This window comes from Dipodomys merriami, unplaced genomic scaffold (genome assembly GCF_024711535.1).
Source record: "Dipodomys merriami isolate MVZ:Mamm:240054 unplaced genomic scaffold, mDipMer1.0.p SCAF_7, whole genome shotgun sequence".
NCBI lineage: Eukaryota > Metazoa > Chordata > Mammalia > Rodentia > Heteromyidae > Dipodomys > Dipodomys merriami.
The window spans coordinates 63,287,120-63,305,291 of NW_027206290.1; the positions used below are offsets into that span (position 1 = coordinate 63,287,120).

At 37.8% G+C, this 18,172-nt stretch overlaps 1 protein-coding gene across 3 annotated transcripts in view; it reads right to left on the reverse strand.

The window, feature by feature from the left end:
- The window catches only part of Plcb1 (phospholipase C beta 1), a 661,556-nt gene that overhangs the window by 234,987 nt on the left and 408,397 nt on the right, over positions 1-18,172 (reverse strand). For all 3 annotated transcript variants that reach the window (XM_070006762.1, XM_070006761.1, XM_070006760.1), the window contains exons 4-5: positions 16,841-16,978; positions 315-394 (exon numbers count right to left, since the gene is read on the reverse strand). In XM_070006762.1, coding sequence (XP_069862863.1) covers positions 315-394; positions 16,841-16,978 — 218 coding nt within the window. The remainder of the gene's footprint in view (positions 1-314; positions 395-16,840; positions 16,979-18,172) is intronic.

Sequence of the window (18,172 nt, forward strand, 5' to 3'; positions counted from 1 at the left end):
CTCTGAAATTCACTATTTCTAGTTGTGAACACAGCTGCCTGGATTTGAACGTATCTTCTCATAGTATGTCAAAGGCATTGGTATTAAGGCTCAGCTCAGGCCTAACACAATGTGCAACCTGGAGGAAAATAAGAGCGATCTTTCTTGGAAGTCTTCCAATTCCGAACAGTGAGGGTATCCATTCTCTAACAGGAGGAAAATTTATTTTTGTTAATGTGAGAAGCTGGGGCCACCTAAACAAAAGGCTCACAAAGGGGAAAGGAACTGGACTCAGAAGTAGCAACACCCTTAGCAATAAAATTAGAGGGACTTACGCTTTTTCCAGAAAGGCATCCCTGGACATGTTTTGGGCCAGCAGGTTTGTTGCCAAACTGAAGACCTCGTTTGTCCATTCCTGAAAAATGTAAATCCCACCTGCATTAGCTTAAAGACTGCTCAGTCATGAGATAGGCTTTTAGCTCAGCTTCCAGGAAAACAAATTGGCTCCATTTGGATGGCCTTAGGTCCCCCTCCATGCTATTGGTAAAAGTGATACAATTAAGGTCAAATCCCCAGGGACTCCTCCTAAGGAAAGGTTCTTTACATGTAAACAAAGGTTTTATTTCCCTTGCTTTGATAGGAAATTGCTACATTACCTTCAGTAACTGAACACATTTTACTATTTTCCTTAGATTATAAATACAAAAGGAGTCACAGAAAAGTTTCCAATATGGTAAATATATTTTGAACAGAACAACACGTATTCATCTTTCTACTTTGCTAGTCAGGCCAAAGTGGCTATATTAGGCAATTTTAAATGATAAACACAGCTCTAGTAGTTGTTTGTGCTAAATTCTCTCACTAAGGATCTTCTTTGGCTTCAAAGAAAATGAAAACTGGCAAGCCTACAATGAAGGGTGATTTCCTCATTCTCTGTGAACTCAGGGCCTCATATGTGCTCAGCTTTAATTACTCACAGCTACTGCTCTACTACCTAAGCCACATCTCTAGTCTAGCTGTTTGTTGTTGAGTTTGGAGATGGAATTTAGCAGACTTTTCTGCTCTAGTTTGCATTGAACTGTGCTCCTCAGGAAGTCTCAGCCTCCTAAGTAAGTGGCTAGGATTACGCCATTACAACCATTCTTTTTTTTTTAATTTTAGTTTTCTCCTGATTTCTGTGTTTATTTATTCTTTTAAAAAATCACTAACATAAGTCACTGATCAAAGGCACTCCATTGTGATATTGGCAACATGCATGTGATATACTTAGATCAAATTTGTCCCATCCTTATTACTCTTCCTTAATCGCTGTCCATTTTTTGTTGTTATTGTGGTGCCCATCCTGGGGCTTAAACTCAGTCTAGGTGCAGTTCCTAGTGTTTTTGCTCAAGGCTAGCACTCTACCACTTGATTACATTTCCACTTGTGCCTTTTTTCCCCCTTTGGTTAATTGGAGATAAGAATCTCATGGACTTCCCTGTCCACATTGTCTTTGAACCATGATCCTCATATCTCAAGTTTCCTAAGTAACTAGGATTGCAAGCATGAGACATCAACATTCAGATTCTCCTATCTTTCTAACTTTGCTTTATTTCTCTCACTCTGTTTTTCAGAGCTGAGTATTGAGCCCAGGGCTTTCTCTTCCACTGAGCTAAATCATCAACTTCCTATCCATTCTTAATGACAGTTTTCAACACATCATAAATACTATGAGCCAAAGTTTGTTTCTATGTGAAAATGACATGAGACAATCAATCATGTAGTATTGTTGTAGTGGATTTCTCAGTGCAATAACATCTTCAGGTACCATAATATTAAATATCACATTTTATCGTTTCTTGGGCCTATTAATATTTTATTTTTTATAGTTAGGTCCTACAAGGTTAGGTCCATACATATTTGAAATCATTATATCATCTTGATGACTTTACCTTTTTCATGCATAATGACCCTCTTTATAGTTTTTGACTTAGTCTATTTGTCTGATTAATATTGGACTAATATTTGTTGTGGAAGTAGGGCTAGACTGTGTTTGTTTTGTGACTCAGTCCTAGGCCACAGCTATTGACTGGTTATTTTATTTTTATTTTTTGTTATTATCTTTAGGTAATTGCACAAAGGAGTTTCCATTTGACAAGGCAGTTTATGAATACTATATATCTTGATCAGTGTCACCCCTTTCAACATTCTCACCCATCACTCCCCTATCTATACCTTCTCTCATTCTTCTTAATTTTGTAGGATATACATTGCTTTCTTGCATTTTCCCCTTTTTCTCCTCTTAAAATGGATGGTAGGCTAGATTTAGCCCTCAGGCCTTAGTTCGCTATCCCCTAATGTAAAAATAGATACAGTATTACTATTTACCCCTCAAAGTAGAACTTGCTTTTTATGAAACATGTAATGAGATCAGTAAGAATCACAGCCTAGACAGATTTAACCTCCACTGAAAAGCAATGTAAGCTTTTAAATTATATATATATGCTTAAAAGTAATAAATTATATCATAATATCAATATTTGTTAAATTTGAAGTATGTGTTAGTCACACACATAATGTATATGTGTAGAACATATATGTGGGTATAACATACATGTGTTTGCATCATAAACATATATGTATATATGTGATAGATATAGATAGATAGCAAATAGTTATAAATAGGTAGGTAGATGTACATGGACCCACATTTTTGAATCACTGTTGAAATGTGGGAGATCTAGCAGGTCTCTAGTCCTGGTAACACTTGTTCTTCTGCCAAATGGGGGAAACATCAATGAAGTGAAGCCAAATTAAAATGAAGGCTAAGAGAACTGTTGAATAGAAAAAAGGAAAGCCCCTGGCTGTGATTTGGATATATTTTTTCCCTCTGAAATTCATGCTGGAATTTAATTGCCATTTTGATGGTGTTGGGGAATGGGTTCATTAATTAAGTCATTAAGAAAGGTTAGTGTTGCTTTGGGAGGAGGATCTGGGAGGACTGGGTTAATTTTCCCAGGAGTAAGAGAGATCTCATTCACATGGGACTGGATTAGTTACTATGAGAGTGAGTTTTGATAATGAAGACGCTCTTTATGTCTCTCTGTATGCACCTGCTGGTCCACCAGCTTTTCTATCATGTTTTCAGCTCTGGACGTCCTTTCTAGATATGATTTCTAATCCTGTACTTCTGGTCTCTAGAAAGTGTTAATATAAACTTCTTTAAAAAAACTTTTAGTAAATTATTTAGTTTCAGGTATTCTATGGTTGCAGTTTCAGGTATTCTATTATAGCATCAGAAAATGGATAAAGATCATCCAAAAGAATATTCTTGTCAGAGTTGAAGAGAAAGACACTTACTTGAAGTTTTCACAATGAGAAGTTTATGAGGTTTACATTTATGTCATTGTGAGGCTCAAATATAATATTTTATAATAAATATAACTAATATATTTATGATATGCATATATGTGCATACCATCTACTGATCATCAATATATTTTGCAGTATCTAAGGAAACCTCCTCCTCTCATCTCAGTTAGTTTCCTGCATCATTGCTTCTTTGTATAGTTTAGCAATGTTTAATTCAATGTTCAAATGTGGAACCCTCTAGAACTTTCATACCAATCTGTAATATTCTTGGAATGGTGACTTCCAACCACACCAGTTCACTTTTATGATAACACTTGTTATTATGCCTTTTAATCCTTCCAATCCCAGTGTTAATTATTTCTTTGTAGCTGCCTCAGTACTGTGTACTATAAACTATAAACTATATTACAAGTAAGTTCTGTAATTATAGTTGATATTGCTGCTTATGTTTAAATAATAATTCCATTAGGGGAGACCAAATTAAAATAAGAGATTTATTTTATAAATGTATTCACTTAGTAAGATTTGTATCTCCTTAGTGAGATTTGTATATCCTTAGTGAGATGTGTATCAATCAGACACAGAAAGGGAAGAAATCATTTTCTAGGAAGTTAAGTGACATTGCTTATTTCCTAAGTGAAAGCTGACTAAATTAGAACTTCATTTCTTTAAATTGAGTTGTGAACTAGGTACAGGTAGCACCTCATTAACTTATTATGTAATGACTGAATTCTGCTAAAACATCATTTTCTCTTTTGGAAATCGATTCATTTTAAATTACCTTAATTATACCTCCCAATTTTACTTTAAACCTTTTGGCAAGTGAAATTCTTCCCCTTAAAATGAAGGGGTGTTTGACATTAACTGATCCTATTAGTCCCTCTTCTGCTACAAGAATCATTCTTTGTCTTTGCCTTTGAGGATTTCACTTCGTCACTGTCCTTGCCTGTGGAAATCATAGAATTAGAGACTTGATGTATGCAGGTATCTGGGGCTTGAACTCAGCACCTCCTGCTCTCCCTTGGCATTGTAAGAAACATAAGAGGTCTTACTTGTGCTCATAATTCTGTGCTCTAAACCTAACTTTGGATTTTGCTACCCTAACTGGCTTACCATCTCAATGAATACATGTTCCAAGAGAAATCTTTTTTTTGGGGGGGGGGTCTGGTCATGGGGTCTGAACTCTGGGCCTGGGCGCTCTCCCTCATCTCTTCAGCTCAAGGTTAGCGCTCTACCACTTGAGCCACAGCACCAATTCTGGCTTTTTTCTTTTTGCTTATGTGGTGCTAAGGAATCGAATCCAGAGCCTCTTGCATGCAAGGCAAGCGCTCTACCCCTGAGCCACCTTCCCAGCCCCCCAAAAGAAATCTTAAAGTCAACATTAGCTCTCATCTCTGTCTCATGACATGAATTGCATCCAACAGCAAATATTTTTACTTTTTTTAAAATTCAAAACAGATTCAGAATCCAACCACTTTCCCACCCCTCTAACCTCAAATACTCCAGCCTCTGTCTTCCTTCAGCTAGGGTAATGCTGTTAAAATATGGCTGAACAACTCAGTCTCAAAATAGTATAATAGTTTCCCGTGTCACTCAGAACAATCAAGGTCTTATAGTGACCATATCATTAATTGGTTCAACCATCAACCTTGTCTCCAGCTCATATTTCACTATCCCTTCCTGTACATTTACCCCATTCAGCCAAACTGGGTCATGACTGTCCTTCCTACATGTTGAGCACAGAGGCCCACGCCTGTGCTATGCTTGGCTCATCCCACCCACTCTTCAGCATTTTCCTCAAATTGTAACCCTTCACTATGGCCCTTTCTAACCAGCATGTTTAAAACTCCAAACCCATTCCACTGTCCAGTAGTTCCTGGGAACTTCTTTGATTATTTTTTTTCCCACTGCAGTATCTCTACTCTACTCTATTTATTGTCAGCCTACCCTTTATTCTTATGATTTTGGTTATTTCTCTACTGTCAGCATTGAAACAGTGCATCAGCACATAGTAGGTGAATAATATTTGTTGAATGAAGAATATTACTACAAAGCCACTAGGGAAATTACTAATAAGGGACTTAAAAAATCCTTAATGAGCTGGGCCTTGGAGATTCATGACTGTAATCCTAGCTACTCAGGAGGCTGAGATCTGATTATTGTTGTTTGAAGTGAGCCTGGATAGAAAAGTCCATGAGATTCTTAACTGCAATTAACTGGTGTGGCTCAGGTGGTAGAATGTCTGCCTTGAGCTAAAGAAGAGCACTCCAGCACTGAGTTCAAGCCCCAATATCAACACACACACACACACACACACACACACACACACACACACACACACACACACACCACACACACATACACATATCCTTACTAATAATTTAGTCACTGGAAGCATTTGCCTACACTGCCTCTGCTTGATTAAACTATTATTGGGAGAAATCTGCTTCTCTAAAAGGATGCTACGTATTTCCCCCCAATATTTTACCAGAGGATAAAAAATACATACAAATACATTTTTGTATTTTTTTATTCTGAAAAAAATAATGGAGATTTATCTTTCTCTTCTTTTTTCCTCACTTATCCTCCCCTTCTTTCTTTTCTTCCTTTCTCTTTTAATGTGTTTTTCCTTCTGCCCTTGGATGCCTGTTTCAAGGTGAGGGATAAAATAATATACACTTAGAGTACCCTCAGCAGCCAAGCATGGAAAGCCAAGGAGGTACTATGTTAGGAGGTGGGTGGGTGGGTGGGTGGGTAGGGTTGATGCTGCTCACATGATTTTCTGGGGAGTGGGCTTATACTCAGTCAGAAATCACTATCATTTCTGTATCTCAAGGTTCATATGTTCCCTTCATTTTGACCTTATTTCCTTTATGTGGCATCCTGGAATGCTGGTGTCCAAAAAAGCTCACGTTTAACAAACGCAGCAAAGATACCCAGGCAAGGGGCACTTTCTTCCACTGTTCTCAGAGTAGCAGTGGCCGTTACTTATCTCTATCTGAGGAAGAGATTGAAGCCCAAGTCACCCTTTCTCCCTCTTTTTATTATAAATATAGATTTTGACTTTTGAACTGTTAAACTTTCACACATGTCACCAATGGGTGACATTTTCAACAGATGAAAGCTTGCAGCATGCATACCCTTCACCTGCCTGGCACTCATCTAAAATTCAAGTACAGAACGTGGGGATGAATCTCATTTGCCAATAAATTTCATCCACTACGACAGGCATACTGTAAAGCAATATATTGGCATAGGAAGAATTTGGCCCTTTGGGGTATGTTATATTTCACTAAAACACCCAAATCCCCAGCTCACTTTTGGTCAGCAAGACGGCACAAAAAGAATGAATATTTTTTATTGTTACTAAGGGCTTAAGAGAATTGAGTGTTTTGAGAAGGAAGGACTGAAAACAATTGTGTCTGCAGATACTCACATAGATTTAAAAAATACAAATTTTCCTTATTCTGTCTACCAGGCAATAGGCATTTATTTCAGTTTCAACCCATTGGCACACTTACTAGTTCAATCCATAGTCTGAGGAAACAACTGGAGTGAAATTGGACATACCGGGTGGTAATTAACAGTGGGCTCAAACTATTTAGGATTTCCTGTCAGAGCCTGAAATCTCAAATCCTTTTAGGGTGATAGACAACCTCTGTGTTAAGTTCCACTGCAGAGGGAGGGTTCACATGGGGGGTGAGGGAGAGGAACTCTGGGAGTGCAGCCACTGGGGCGTCTTTATTTCTGGTCATCATATATGATGTAATCTTTCTTAGAGTACTCCTTCAGGTATTCAATTTTCATCATGGATGATCAGAAATGAAATCATACCTAAAGAAAAAAACATGCTGAAAATAATTGCAATTGTCAAATGCAAAAATAAAGTAGGCTTTTACTTTTTTTCCCCCCCTTTTGTACATGGGTATTCCTCTGAGCTAATTTATGGGACTGATTTCAGGACTTGCTGAGATTCTCCAGATAATGAGTAGTCTCCCAACAGCTGCACCCTGGGTCCCTGAAACCTGAAGATAGATGCCAGCATATGCAGCAATCCTGAGAGCTGCTGCTTTTGGCACATAGCCATCTGCCTTTCGCAATTTACACACAGTCCTGCTTAGGCTGCAAGACTTCAAGGAGTAGGATAGAGAGCTAAAAGTCTATTTCCACGCGAATCATCCCTAAACCAATAGCAGATAGGACACAATCTGAAACTCAGCAAGCAACAGAAAACTATTGTGTCTTCAAATGCATTGGCAAGGGAAAATTTGATCTGATGAATAAGTTACTTAGCTTGCTCAAAATAACACCAATTTTGTGGATAGGTGTAAATGACCTATCTTTTGTAGTTCATGTTAACCTTCCCAGTCAGATCTCTAAAGCAATTCAGTAACTAGTGCTGAAAAGTGCTTGAGAAATAAACAGTCCTTCATCTTAGCGAATGACTTCTATATTGCTGAGGAAATGGAGGCATTCTCTTCTCCATGGAGTTATCTCTACTCCATGAGGGTAGTTTCCATCATCTCTATCAGTGGACATTTTAAAATCAAAAGCTGAAGCTCCTCTGTACAGCTATTTAATTTGAAATATAAATATATGTATTTGGATATAGAGAGACATATCATCTATCTATCTATCTATCTATCTATCTATCTATCTATCTATCTATCTATCTATCTATCTATCCCATCTGTCTGTCCATCTTGTCTTGTCTGTCCATCTGTCTGTCTTTATATATCTGTCCCCCCAAAAAAATCCCATAGTAAGTATGTTAGGCTTTTGGAGCCATATGTCTTATATAATAACTACTAAACTCTGTCATGTAAAAGCAGCCGTAACAATACAGAAACATAGGTAGTGTTGTCTTTCAATAAAACTTTATTTATAAAACAACTAGCAGTTGGCTGAACTTAACCCTCAAGCTATAATTTAAAGTCCAGAGCGAAAGGCTATGGAATATACCTATTCAAAGACATGTTCTAGTACTTCTACTCACATCAATATTTGGTTTCCTTCTACAGGATTATTCCTACCAGCATATAAACATGTTATGGTTTCTCTGATCATTTCCCCTTTTGACAGCATTCTCTTTTTGTGCTTGTTTCTTATGTTTTCCTTTGTTTTCTTATGGCACTGGGGCTTTTGCTTGCCACTGAACTCTACTCTCTATCATGCCTCTATTCCTCTGCTGGGCTTTACATCATAAATTCTCAAAAAAACCACTATCTATTCAGGTTTCTTAATTGGACTCCTCCCATGTTCCCAGAATTCACTCCAATCAGGGATTGGACTCCACTGTTCAACTGAAGTTGTTTTAATAAGGCTACCCATGATCTTTGCATTCATTAGATTGAACTGTTGAGTTTTGGCCTTCATCTTAAATGAACTATGAGATCACTTTCTTTTCTTGAAATAGCATTTCTCATCTAGCTTCCAATGATACCCATTTACCTGGTTGCCACCTAACTAGCTGTTCTATCTCAGTCTCCTACTTCTGAATCTTTCTTACCTCTCCACGTTGGAGTGTTCATGGTTCATACCTCGGATATTTTCTGTAGCTACACCACTTTCTGGTTGATCTCTCAGTTTCATTAAGTACTAAAATGACTTTGACATATCCAATGACTTTCAAATTAATGTGTTATATTTGGCATTTAACTCTTGGGCCCAGATATCCAACAATCTCAACAACTCTACTTTAATAATGATGTGATTATTTAATAATCTCAAACTGAACATGATCAAAACTCAATCCTTGCTATTTCTTCAAGCAAAAATTTACATTCTGGTTTAAATTTTTCCTATGTCAGTAAGTGATATACCAATCTTCCCTGCTCCTTGGGAAAAAAATTCTAGCAGAATGTTTGATTCCTCTTTCTCTTAATATTTTCATAACATATGCTCATAATATTATCTCTCTCTATAAACATATTTGCATATATATGTATATATATGTATATATATATATATATATATATATATATATAAACTATTTCCGTCTCCTGCAGAATTTTACCTATATCCAAGTCATTGACAACTGGTTTAACATATTTTAATACTTTAAGTGATGTCATGAATCCTATGATTATCCTTCTCTTCAGTTTATTATTGTTAGGTTGGACTATCGTTGTCCTTAGCTTGAAATCATCTAATGGCTTCCAACTTACTCATAAAAGAAGAATCTAGCCACAGTTTACAGCATCCTACCAGGAAGTAACCTCGGTTGCTTCCTGTCTTCTATGCTGCCACCTTCTCTCCATCTTTCTTAGTCTGCTCCTGTCACACTTGCACTGTCACACAAGGCAACCTCTAGATTTAGGACATTAGCACTTGCTGTTCCCACCATTTGGAATATTCTTGCTCCAGACATCCTCAGTGCCTGCTCCCTCACCTGCTTCAAATCTTTGCTCAGGCATCACTTTCTCAATGACTGGATTGACTAACCTAGGTCACAAGCCCTTCTGAGTCCTCCCTAGCTGGACTTCCTTTTGTTAATATCACTTATCTCTCTTTAAAACCTCATACAATTTACTGATTTATTGGCTTCCCTTTATTAGAATGCTGCTAAGCATAAGAAACTGGTCTGTCTATTTTGTTTATTGCTTTCCCTCCAATATCTAGAACTGAGCTTTTTGTTAAAAAAAATCAGGGAGTAGATGAATCCATTCTTGACATTTTATGACTGTGGAACATACCCATATCCTTAAGGGGCTTATGAGCTCATGTCCCTATCCAGTACTCACTATTATTTGTGATGCTTTATCCTGCATCTCTAATCTCAGATCACATTATCAATAAGAGTTCCTTTCCTGCTTAGTTCCTTTCCACAATAAGCTAAACTTGTGGCCTGTGTGCATGGTGAATATTTAATTTGCAACGGTCTTGTTTTCCCCAGCAACCAGAACAGCTCATATTTCCCTCCCCCAGCAGCAATTTCCCAATTGCTTGGTTTTCATTTGCTTAATTAATGGGCTGAATGTCGAAAGGTGAGTTTGTAGAACATTGTGTCTTGTTTGTACTCTTCCTGACTTTTAATTTTGGCCTAAGTAATGATCTGTCTCCTTTATTATTATTATTACTATTATCATTATTATTTTAATTTTCCAGTCACAGACAGAAATGGAGACTAGAGGCATCTGAAACATTTTCTTTCATATCATTCTCTCTTCCTTCCCTTCATAGCTCATGGAGATGCTCTATTAAGAATATGATCCACTTTGAGGTACAGATAAATCAAACCTGTAAAAAATTTCCACAATGGCCATTAAGAGGGGAGATGGATATTTCCTTTTTTTTTCAAAAAAAGTAGTTAGTAGAGAAAGGACAGTTTTCAGACACCCAGAAAATGAATGCTTTGGAAGGCAGAGAATGTCCAAATGAGTTGGGCAATGCTGATTCAAATCTTCAAAAAAATATTGCATACTTTTCTCATTGTGCTCAGTGGCCAGGACCTAAGAATTTTATTAGTACAATGTTTTTCTTCCTTCATATGAATCTAGATGAAAAAAAAAAGGCTGCCAAGTGAAGCCCCTTTGCCCATAGTTGTGTTTTGTTTGACTCATGTGATACATGAAAAGAACTTTTGTCACTAACTAACATCTTTTGCATGCATTCTCTGGTTAATTTTGGAATGAAGTCCAAAGATCCGGTGACAGGGAACCCACACTTCTCTAAGGCAGTGATCCTTCACATGCAGTGTCCAGGCTAGTAGCAATGGCGTCATCTGCCCATCTGTTAAGACACAGGCTTCATCCTGGAATTACTGGGGCCAGAATCCAATACAGTGTATTTTCACAAGCCTCCCTGGTGATCCTGATATACACACAAGTGTTTATATCCATTTCTCTAAGATAACACTTTGTAGGAACCAGAGAACAGCTATGAAAGAATGCCTCAGGTAGATTTTCAGGTTGCAATTACTACCCTAAATCTTCTCTTTCTCAACTTCATGTCATATGGTTATTAATATGCTTGCTCAGATCCTGCACTGTATGCCTACAGTGCTTAAACTTGCATTAGTGATTTTTCTTGTGTCTGATGCATTTCCAGGAGTTAAGTGAGGTGACCAAAGATGAAGTATATTAGCACCTCTCCATGTTGGAGGAATCTCAAAGGAGACAGAACCAAGGCTTGGAGAGTTACAGGATCTTCCAGACGATTGGAAAAAGGCACACAGTCAGAGTCTATGTTCAAGTGATTCTGAAGACAATAGTATACATGAGAGGTGAGAGTTATGTGAGTATTTACGTCCAGGGTCTGTGCTGGACCAAAAGGGACTGGAGCCAAGAAGAAAGTAACCATGGTGAAGAAAAACATTCCTGTGGACGAGGCAAATGCCTAGCATCTCAAAGCAGCCATGCTTTGTGAGGAGGACCTAGGCATGACTTAGTCATGAAGAGAACTGGAAGGAATCCAGAAGTTGCAGAATGTCTCTGTAGTGTGTTTGGTATAGATTTTTATTTTACCTCTGTTCTGTTTCCTGATAAGACATCCATATTTCCATTTTGATTGATGATACCTACAATGTTACTATACATCATATAGCCATAAGTAGACAACTTAAGAGCCAAGCATAGGAGAGTACCAGAGGATGGTGACATTCACCACCTCCCTTGCAGCCTTACAGAGAACTCAGGACAACTCGGGGGGGCTTGAATGAGGAAATTCCAAGTTGTAGCAGACACAAGGTTCTCATTGGTCACAGGAAAGCAAGGGTGCATGAAGATTGAATTGTGTGATTCAGAGAGAACATGTTAAACAAATTGCCCATTTCCAAAACCTATTCACTGGATAGACTCCTGGAAGGAAAATGACCATTAAGGTCTGAAGCGCTCGATAAGTCAGGAAGGGTAAGAAATGTATGATTATTGTTTAATTGCAGTTTTATTTTTAATCCCATCTCTAGAGTGAGTAGTGGAAAGATAACTTCCTCTTCATGACTCTCTCAAAGGATTCACTGAAGGAATAAATTAAAAATTCAGCTTCTGAATGGCTCCGGATGGCTCATACCTACAATCCTACCTACTTAAGATCTCACTTTGAATCCATCCTGGGAAGAAAAGTCCATGAGCCTCTTTTTCCAAATTATCCAACATAAAGCCAGGCTGAAAGTATGGCTCAATTGGTAAAGTGCCAGCCAAGCTAGCAAGCCAAGTTGAGTTCAAGCCATGGTAATAGGCCGAAGAATAAAATAAAATAGAATGAAATAAAATAAAAAAATATTTCAAGTGCAAGTGATTTAGGGAAGACCAAAAAGCACGCTTATCTGGAATTATATCTTTAAGAAGATTTAAGTCCCAGTTTAAGTTTATACTGATCCAATAGATTTCTCAGAATCTGTGAAAAAGCTGCCTCTGAGCAACTTCTTCCTAATCTGCTTATTATCTGAATGATCCATACATACCATCCAGAATTAATTTCCTTTTCTTCTCACACTTACTTTCCTCTGGCTTTTTTCTTCCATATAGATCTTTACCAGAGATACAATACATTTACAACTTAATTTATTTTCTTTCTCAGATGTTGTCAGAGAAAATGTCTTTCTTTACGGCTCTGTATCTGGTACTGGGATTGTGACTATATTGAATAACTGAATGATCTGGAATCCACTGTTAAACATTCTTTCTTAGAGAAATGTAAATTTTAAAGAAGCATGGGATCCTGTTTGGTATTCCACATAAGGACAGAAATCCAGCATCACTCAAGGTATCACATACATTGGCCCAAGAGATGAAATATAGGTGTGATGTTGTGAGACAGCACTAACAAGTAGAGTATGAAAAAAAGTTGTATAAGTAAAATAGTGTTTATAGATTTTTAACTCTGAGCTCTTTCAGTGGGGAGGACATGCCCTACAAATTTTGCTGCTAGAAAAGATAAAAACATACTTCCTTGCTTCAGGAATTGTACCAGAGACACCAAGTGCTAACAGGTGCTAACATTTTTTTATAGATATAGTCTTAATAAGGAATGTTACTAGGTCTCTGAATCAAAACCTAACAGGTGCTAACATTTTTTTTATAGATATAGTCTTAATAGGGAATGTTACAGGGTCTCTGAATTAAAACCTCTATGGAAATCAACTGGATAGGAATCACATAGAGAAGGAAATTGCATATATTTGAAATATAGGTTTAATGCAACTTAACATAGGCAGATTGGCATGAAATAGAAGACCAGTATTCATGTTAGTAAAAAATTTCCCTGAGAGTGACTGCCATTTATTGAATATTTTAACTTGAGGTGTAATGACTATCATACATTGGTCATCTCTAAAAGAAAAAAAATGGTTATATTTTGGGAAAGTAATTTAAAAAATTGCCTTTAGCATTTGTTTGTCTGTATTGATCAATTCAGGCAACCATCTATCTATGTACTGAGGAATGAAATATGTTAACAATGTAACTTGTTAAAAGTGGGATGTCAGAATAATGACTGCTGCAGGCAAGAACTTAATGCTGTCACCCAAAGTTCCATTGCCCTGAAATCTTCCCACGTGTAAACTATCCTATAGAAGTAAATGGGTAACAGTTGTTAATGAGAAAATAGATTCAAGTTTTAAAATATTGGGAAAGTGTATTCTAAACAACCTAGAGAATTAAAACTGGTTGACATTTCTTTCATTCTATTGTAGGAATAGGAGTTCTATTAGAAAAATATTGAACACAAATCACTACCAAAAATCATTACCAAATTAGAGATCAGGATAAGACATTCATGATAGCTCCTAAAATTGCCAGGGCAACAAAGGTTAAAAAAAATCACAGAACTCAGAGGAAGATGGCAGAGAAGAAGCTGGAGGCTAAACAAGCTCTCACATAAAAAGCAGTTTTAGTGTTCCAGGGAACAGTCCTAGGCTCTAGAGAATCACACCAAGTGTGCCATCACAGTTTGGCCAGAGAGGATAAATCCAGGCAGCTTGGTCAAGGAGACAGATCTGAGCACTTTCCGGTGTCCTCGGTGGTGGATGCTGCTGCTGCTGCAGCTGCCATATCAACATAGAGAGCTTGGGACAAAGGTGCCAGATGCGGTGTGTGAGCGGATTCTATTCACACCAGCAAGAACTGACAAGGAACAGAAATCTTCATTCTGCTGATCACAGACCCCAAAACCAAGAGGCTGGAGTGAGTACACCCCAAAACATCCTTACTCCTTCTCACAGAGTAGTGGTGGGAAGGTAGCCCCTCCCCCACCATTGGAGAAGAACTCCATCTTTGATACTGACAAAGGCCTGGCTCCAGCAGCTAGCTTCAACTCAGGCCTTGGAAGAAAACAATAGGAGCCACTCAGTGGGTCACAGGAACCTAACCTGACCTGCAGGTCTCAGCTCCACCCACGGGAAAGTTGGCCTTCCCAGGCAGAGAAAGCTCTGGCCCTGGAGGAGTGACTTTCTTCACTGGGTGAACCAAGCCAGAGGCTGCCCCTCCCCACTGCAGCCTAGACAGAAGGAGGGTTAAAAGACAATTGAAACTCAGTAAACATAAATTCTGAGAATGGTTCCAGGATGGGCTCTGTGAGTGTCTCAGGAGCTAGCCCTTCAGGGAAAAAGCTGATTGCTGATAGGCCTCAACCCTACCCAGTACCTAGCCTCATCACAGCAACTCCAAGCTAGAGGAAACAGCCATCTCTCTCTTTTGTGATACTCAAAGCAGATCTCCCTCCCACTGAACTAGCCTGAGAAGAGGATCACATTTTTCTGCCCACTCAAACAAACTGACTTAAGAAACCAATCAAGGCACAGGAAAACCAAACACCACAAGCAAACCAGAGACTCCATCAAGAGACTGGTTACAGACACAGGGGAAGATACAAGATCTCCTCCACACACAAAAAAATCAATTAACTAGTTTTTTTACCTAATTTTTTTAATTAAAAAATTGTTTTCTATTTTTTATTTCTTTCAAAATTTTCACTTTAGGTGTGTGTGAGAGTGTGTGTGTGCGCGTGTGTGGGTGCATTTAAAATCTTTTAACCTTTTGTTCCTTTTTTGTGACTTAATTGCTGCTCTGCAACCCCAGTTATATACCCAACATCAACTATTAAACCTTATCCTTCGTTGCGTCCATACTTAATTCAGAAATTTATTACTCAATTCACAAACTCTTGGGCTTATAATAGTAGTATTTTTTCTTTATACCTATATATAAGTATCCCATTATTTAATTTTTTAATTTTTCCTTTTTATCTCTCTCCTCCTCTCATCCTATCCTTTTCTTCTATCAGTTTTATACTTAGATAATTTTTAAGTGTTTCATTTTTTAAATTTAAATTTTTGTTTTTTCATTTTTTTCTTGTTTCTTTATCTCCCTCCTTTCATTTTGTACTACCAATTTCCTCTCAGAGATTAGGAGTTGGTTAAATTCACTCTTTCCTTTCACCTCTCCACATCCCTCTAATCATGTTTTCCCCCACAATTCAACCTAACCCTATTAATTTCTGGTCTGCTTAATATTTCTTTGATGTTCTTAGTCCATTAATCCATAGTTGCTTGATTAAAAAAATTTGTGTTTTCCCCTCCCCTCCCCAAATTATACCAACATCACATACAGTGAAAACAGGGGTTATACTGTAGGGGAGGGACATACAAAGCAACAAAGAAATCATCTTATAAATATGTTAGAAACAATAGCAAGAAAGAAAAACCATTTGAATCCTTATCTTGGGGTTCATTTCACCTAACATCAAATTATCTGACTGTTTCTGCTTGTCTCAGACATACACTAGTTATTGCAAATAAGGGAAACCATGGGACCTATATTTCTTTGGGCCTGGCTTAGTATTTTTAAATGCCAATTGAGCAGTTCTAGAGGAAGCATCATCCTTGAAGTTTATTGCTTCTGGTGTGCTGGTCTGTGCCTGTATTCTAATTATTTCTGTATGAATCTGAAAAAAATCCTCAGTACCTTAGGAAAATAGCAATTCCTTAATGGATAATCATCTTTAATACAGCATTGAAATCTATAGCCAAATAAGTATTATTAATTATTATTTAAAATTTTAATTTAAAGATTTTTAGTTTTGTTATTTCATATAATAATTGAATAACTGCTATAGGAATGGTGGTGGTCTGTAGATGGACTATTAGTGAGACTTTGTCTTAATAAACATCAACAAAAACTAAATGCACTTAAGTTGACTTCCCTTAAACAGAGTTAAGAAATGGATAGGAAGTTGAAAACGCTCTAGGCACCAAGCCAAGACAAGGGAGGATGACTTAAGATATTCAGATAAAATGAAATATGGCTTTATGTACATTTTTGTTTTACAAAGAAATTATATCAAAGGCATCATTCCTAAAGAAAAAGAAAAAAAACACATATACAATTCAAAGTAGATGTGTCTTACTTGGGAGTGTTCAAATTGCACCTATTCTTGGCAACTGAGTTATTTTAAGATAGCATTTTAACCTGGGCTAAATATGACATAAATCCAAAATCTTTCCCAAGTGTTTGCACACTGTCACATGAATCCAGAAGGAAGAAAGAGCTTCTGAGATTTCCATTTACCATACCTTGGCTACTTCTTCTTGGAAAGCCACGAGATTCAAGTGGGAGATGTTCACGAGGTCAGGGCCATACACCACGGTGATCATGCGATGCTCCAGGCGCCCGATGTTCCCAACATCCAGAAGCTCTCGTAATTTGGGGTCCTGGTAACAAATGTGAAAAGAAAAATTAGCCTACACTGAGGTTACAGCATAGGAGGAGAGTAACAGGAAAAGAACTGAACCTCGTAGGATTTCAAAACAGAACTGCATTTTACTGTGTGAACGTGGTATAGATGAAAAAAATTCCAGACGCAAACTCAACTGCCCAAAGGCTGCGATGAGAAAATTTCTTCCTTAAGAACTATGATCTTCAGTTGTGTCATCATCCTATTCAGCAACACATCTTTATGCGTCACGATTCTCATTTTATTTCTGCTGCTCATCCCATGAGTTACATATGGCAATAAAAAAGAAAAAAAAACTCCATACCTCTCTCCTCAATTCATGGCTATGTCAAGACAAAGAAGGCAATTTTTACAAAGTCGAAAAGGTTCTTAAGTCTGCTCTAGTTTGGATGTTAACTGATCCTGAGTGGTGGATGTGTCATAAACCTAGTCCCCAGCTTCATACTCTAGGGAGATGGCAGAAACTAAGAAGTTGGGTTTCATGGGGGATCATTCAATCAGATCACTACGGGGGGTGAGGGGAGGAGTGGGGGAGGTGCCCTTGAAGGGGATATTGGGATTTGTGCCCCTCTTTTTTCTCTTTTTCTTGCCCTTGCTTTATCTTTGCCTTTTCATTATTTGGCACTTTGCATGGATTTGCTATGCCTTGTGATTCTACCATGAAATGCCATCTCTTACTGTACCATCAGAGTCCTGAAAGCAATAGGTCTGCTTGATCACAGTCTAAGCCCTCCCAAATGGTGAGCCCCAACAGCTGATCACCTCTAGTATTGGTTAGAGTAACAGAAAGAAGACTAGCAATGCCATCTAGGCCAGTGGCAGAAACACAGGCAAGGTTCTCTGTGTGGGGCTCTCTCCAACTCTGAGCACAGCTATAAAGAGACAGGATGTTAAGATGGACAGAATGACAGTACCATCCACCATTCTGCTAGTTTAAATTCTACCCTCAGAATGATCTGTGATTTGAACATACAGAATTTCTGCTATCTTCTGGAGAATAAGTTGAAGGTTTTTTGTTTTGTTTTGAACACCATAAGTAAGAATCGCTTAGAGATTCAGTTTGTTATTTTTTTTTCTGGGAAAGGGAAGTGTCCAAATTTTTGGGACTCAAAATAAAACCCAAAATAGAGCTTAGTCAACTTGGCTGGGTTTCTTTTCCTCCCGTAGGACA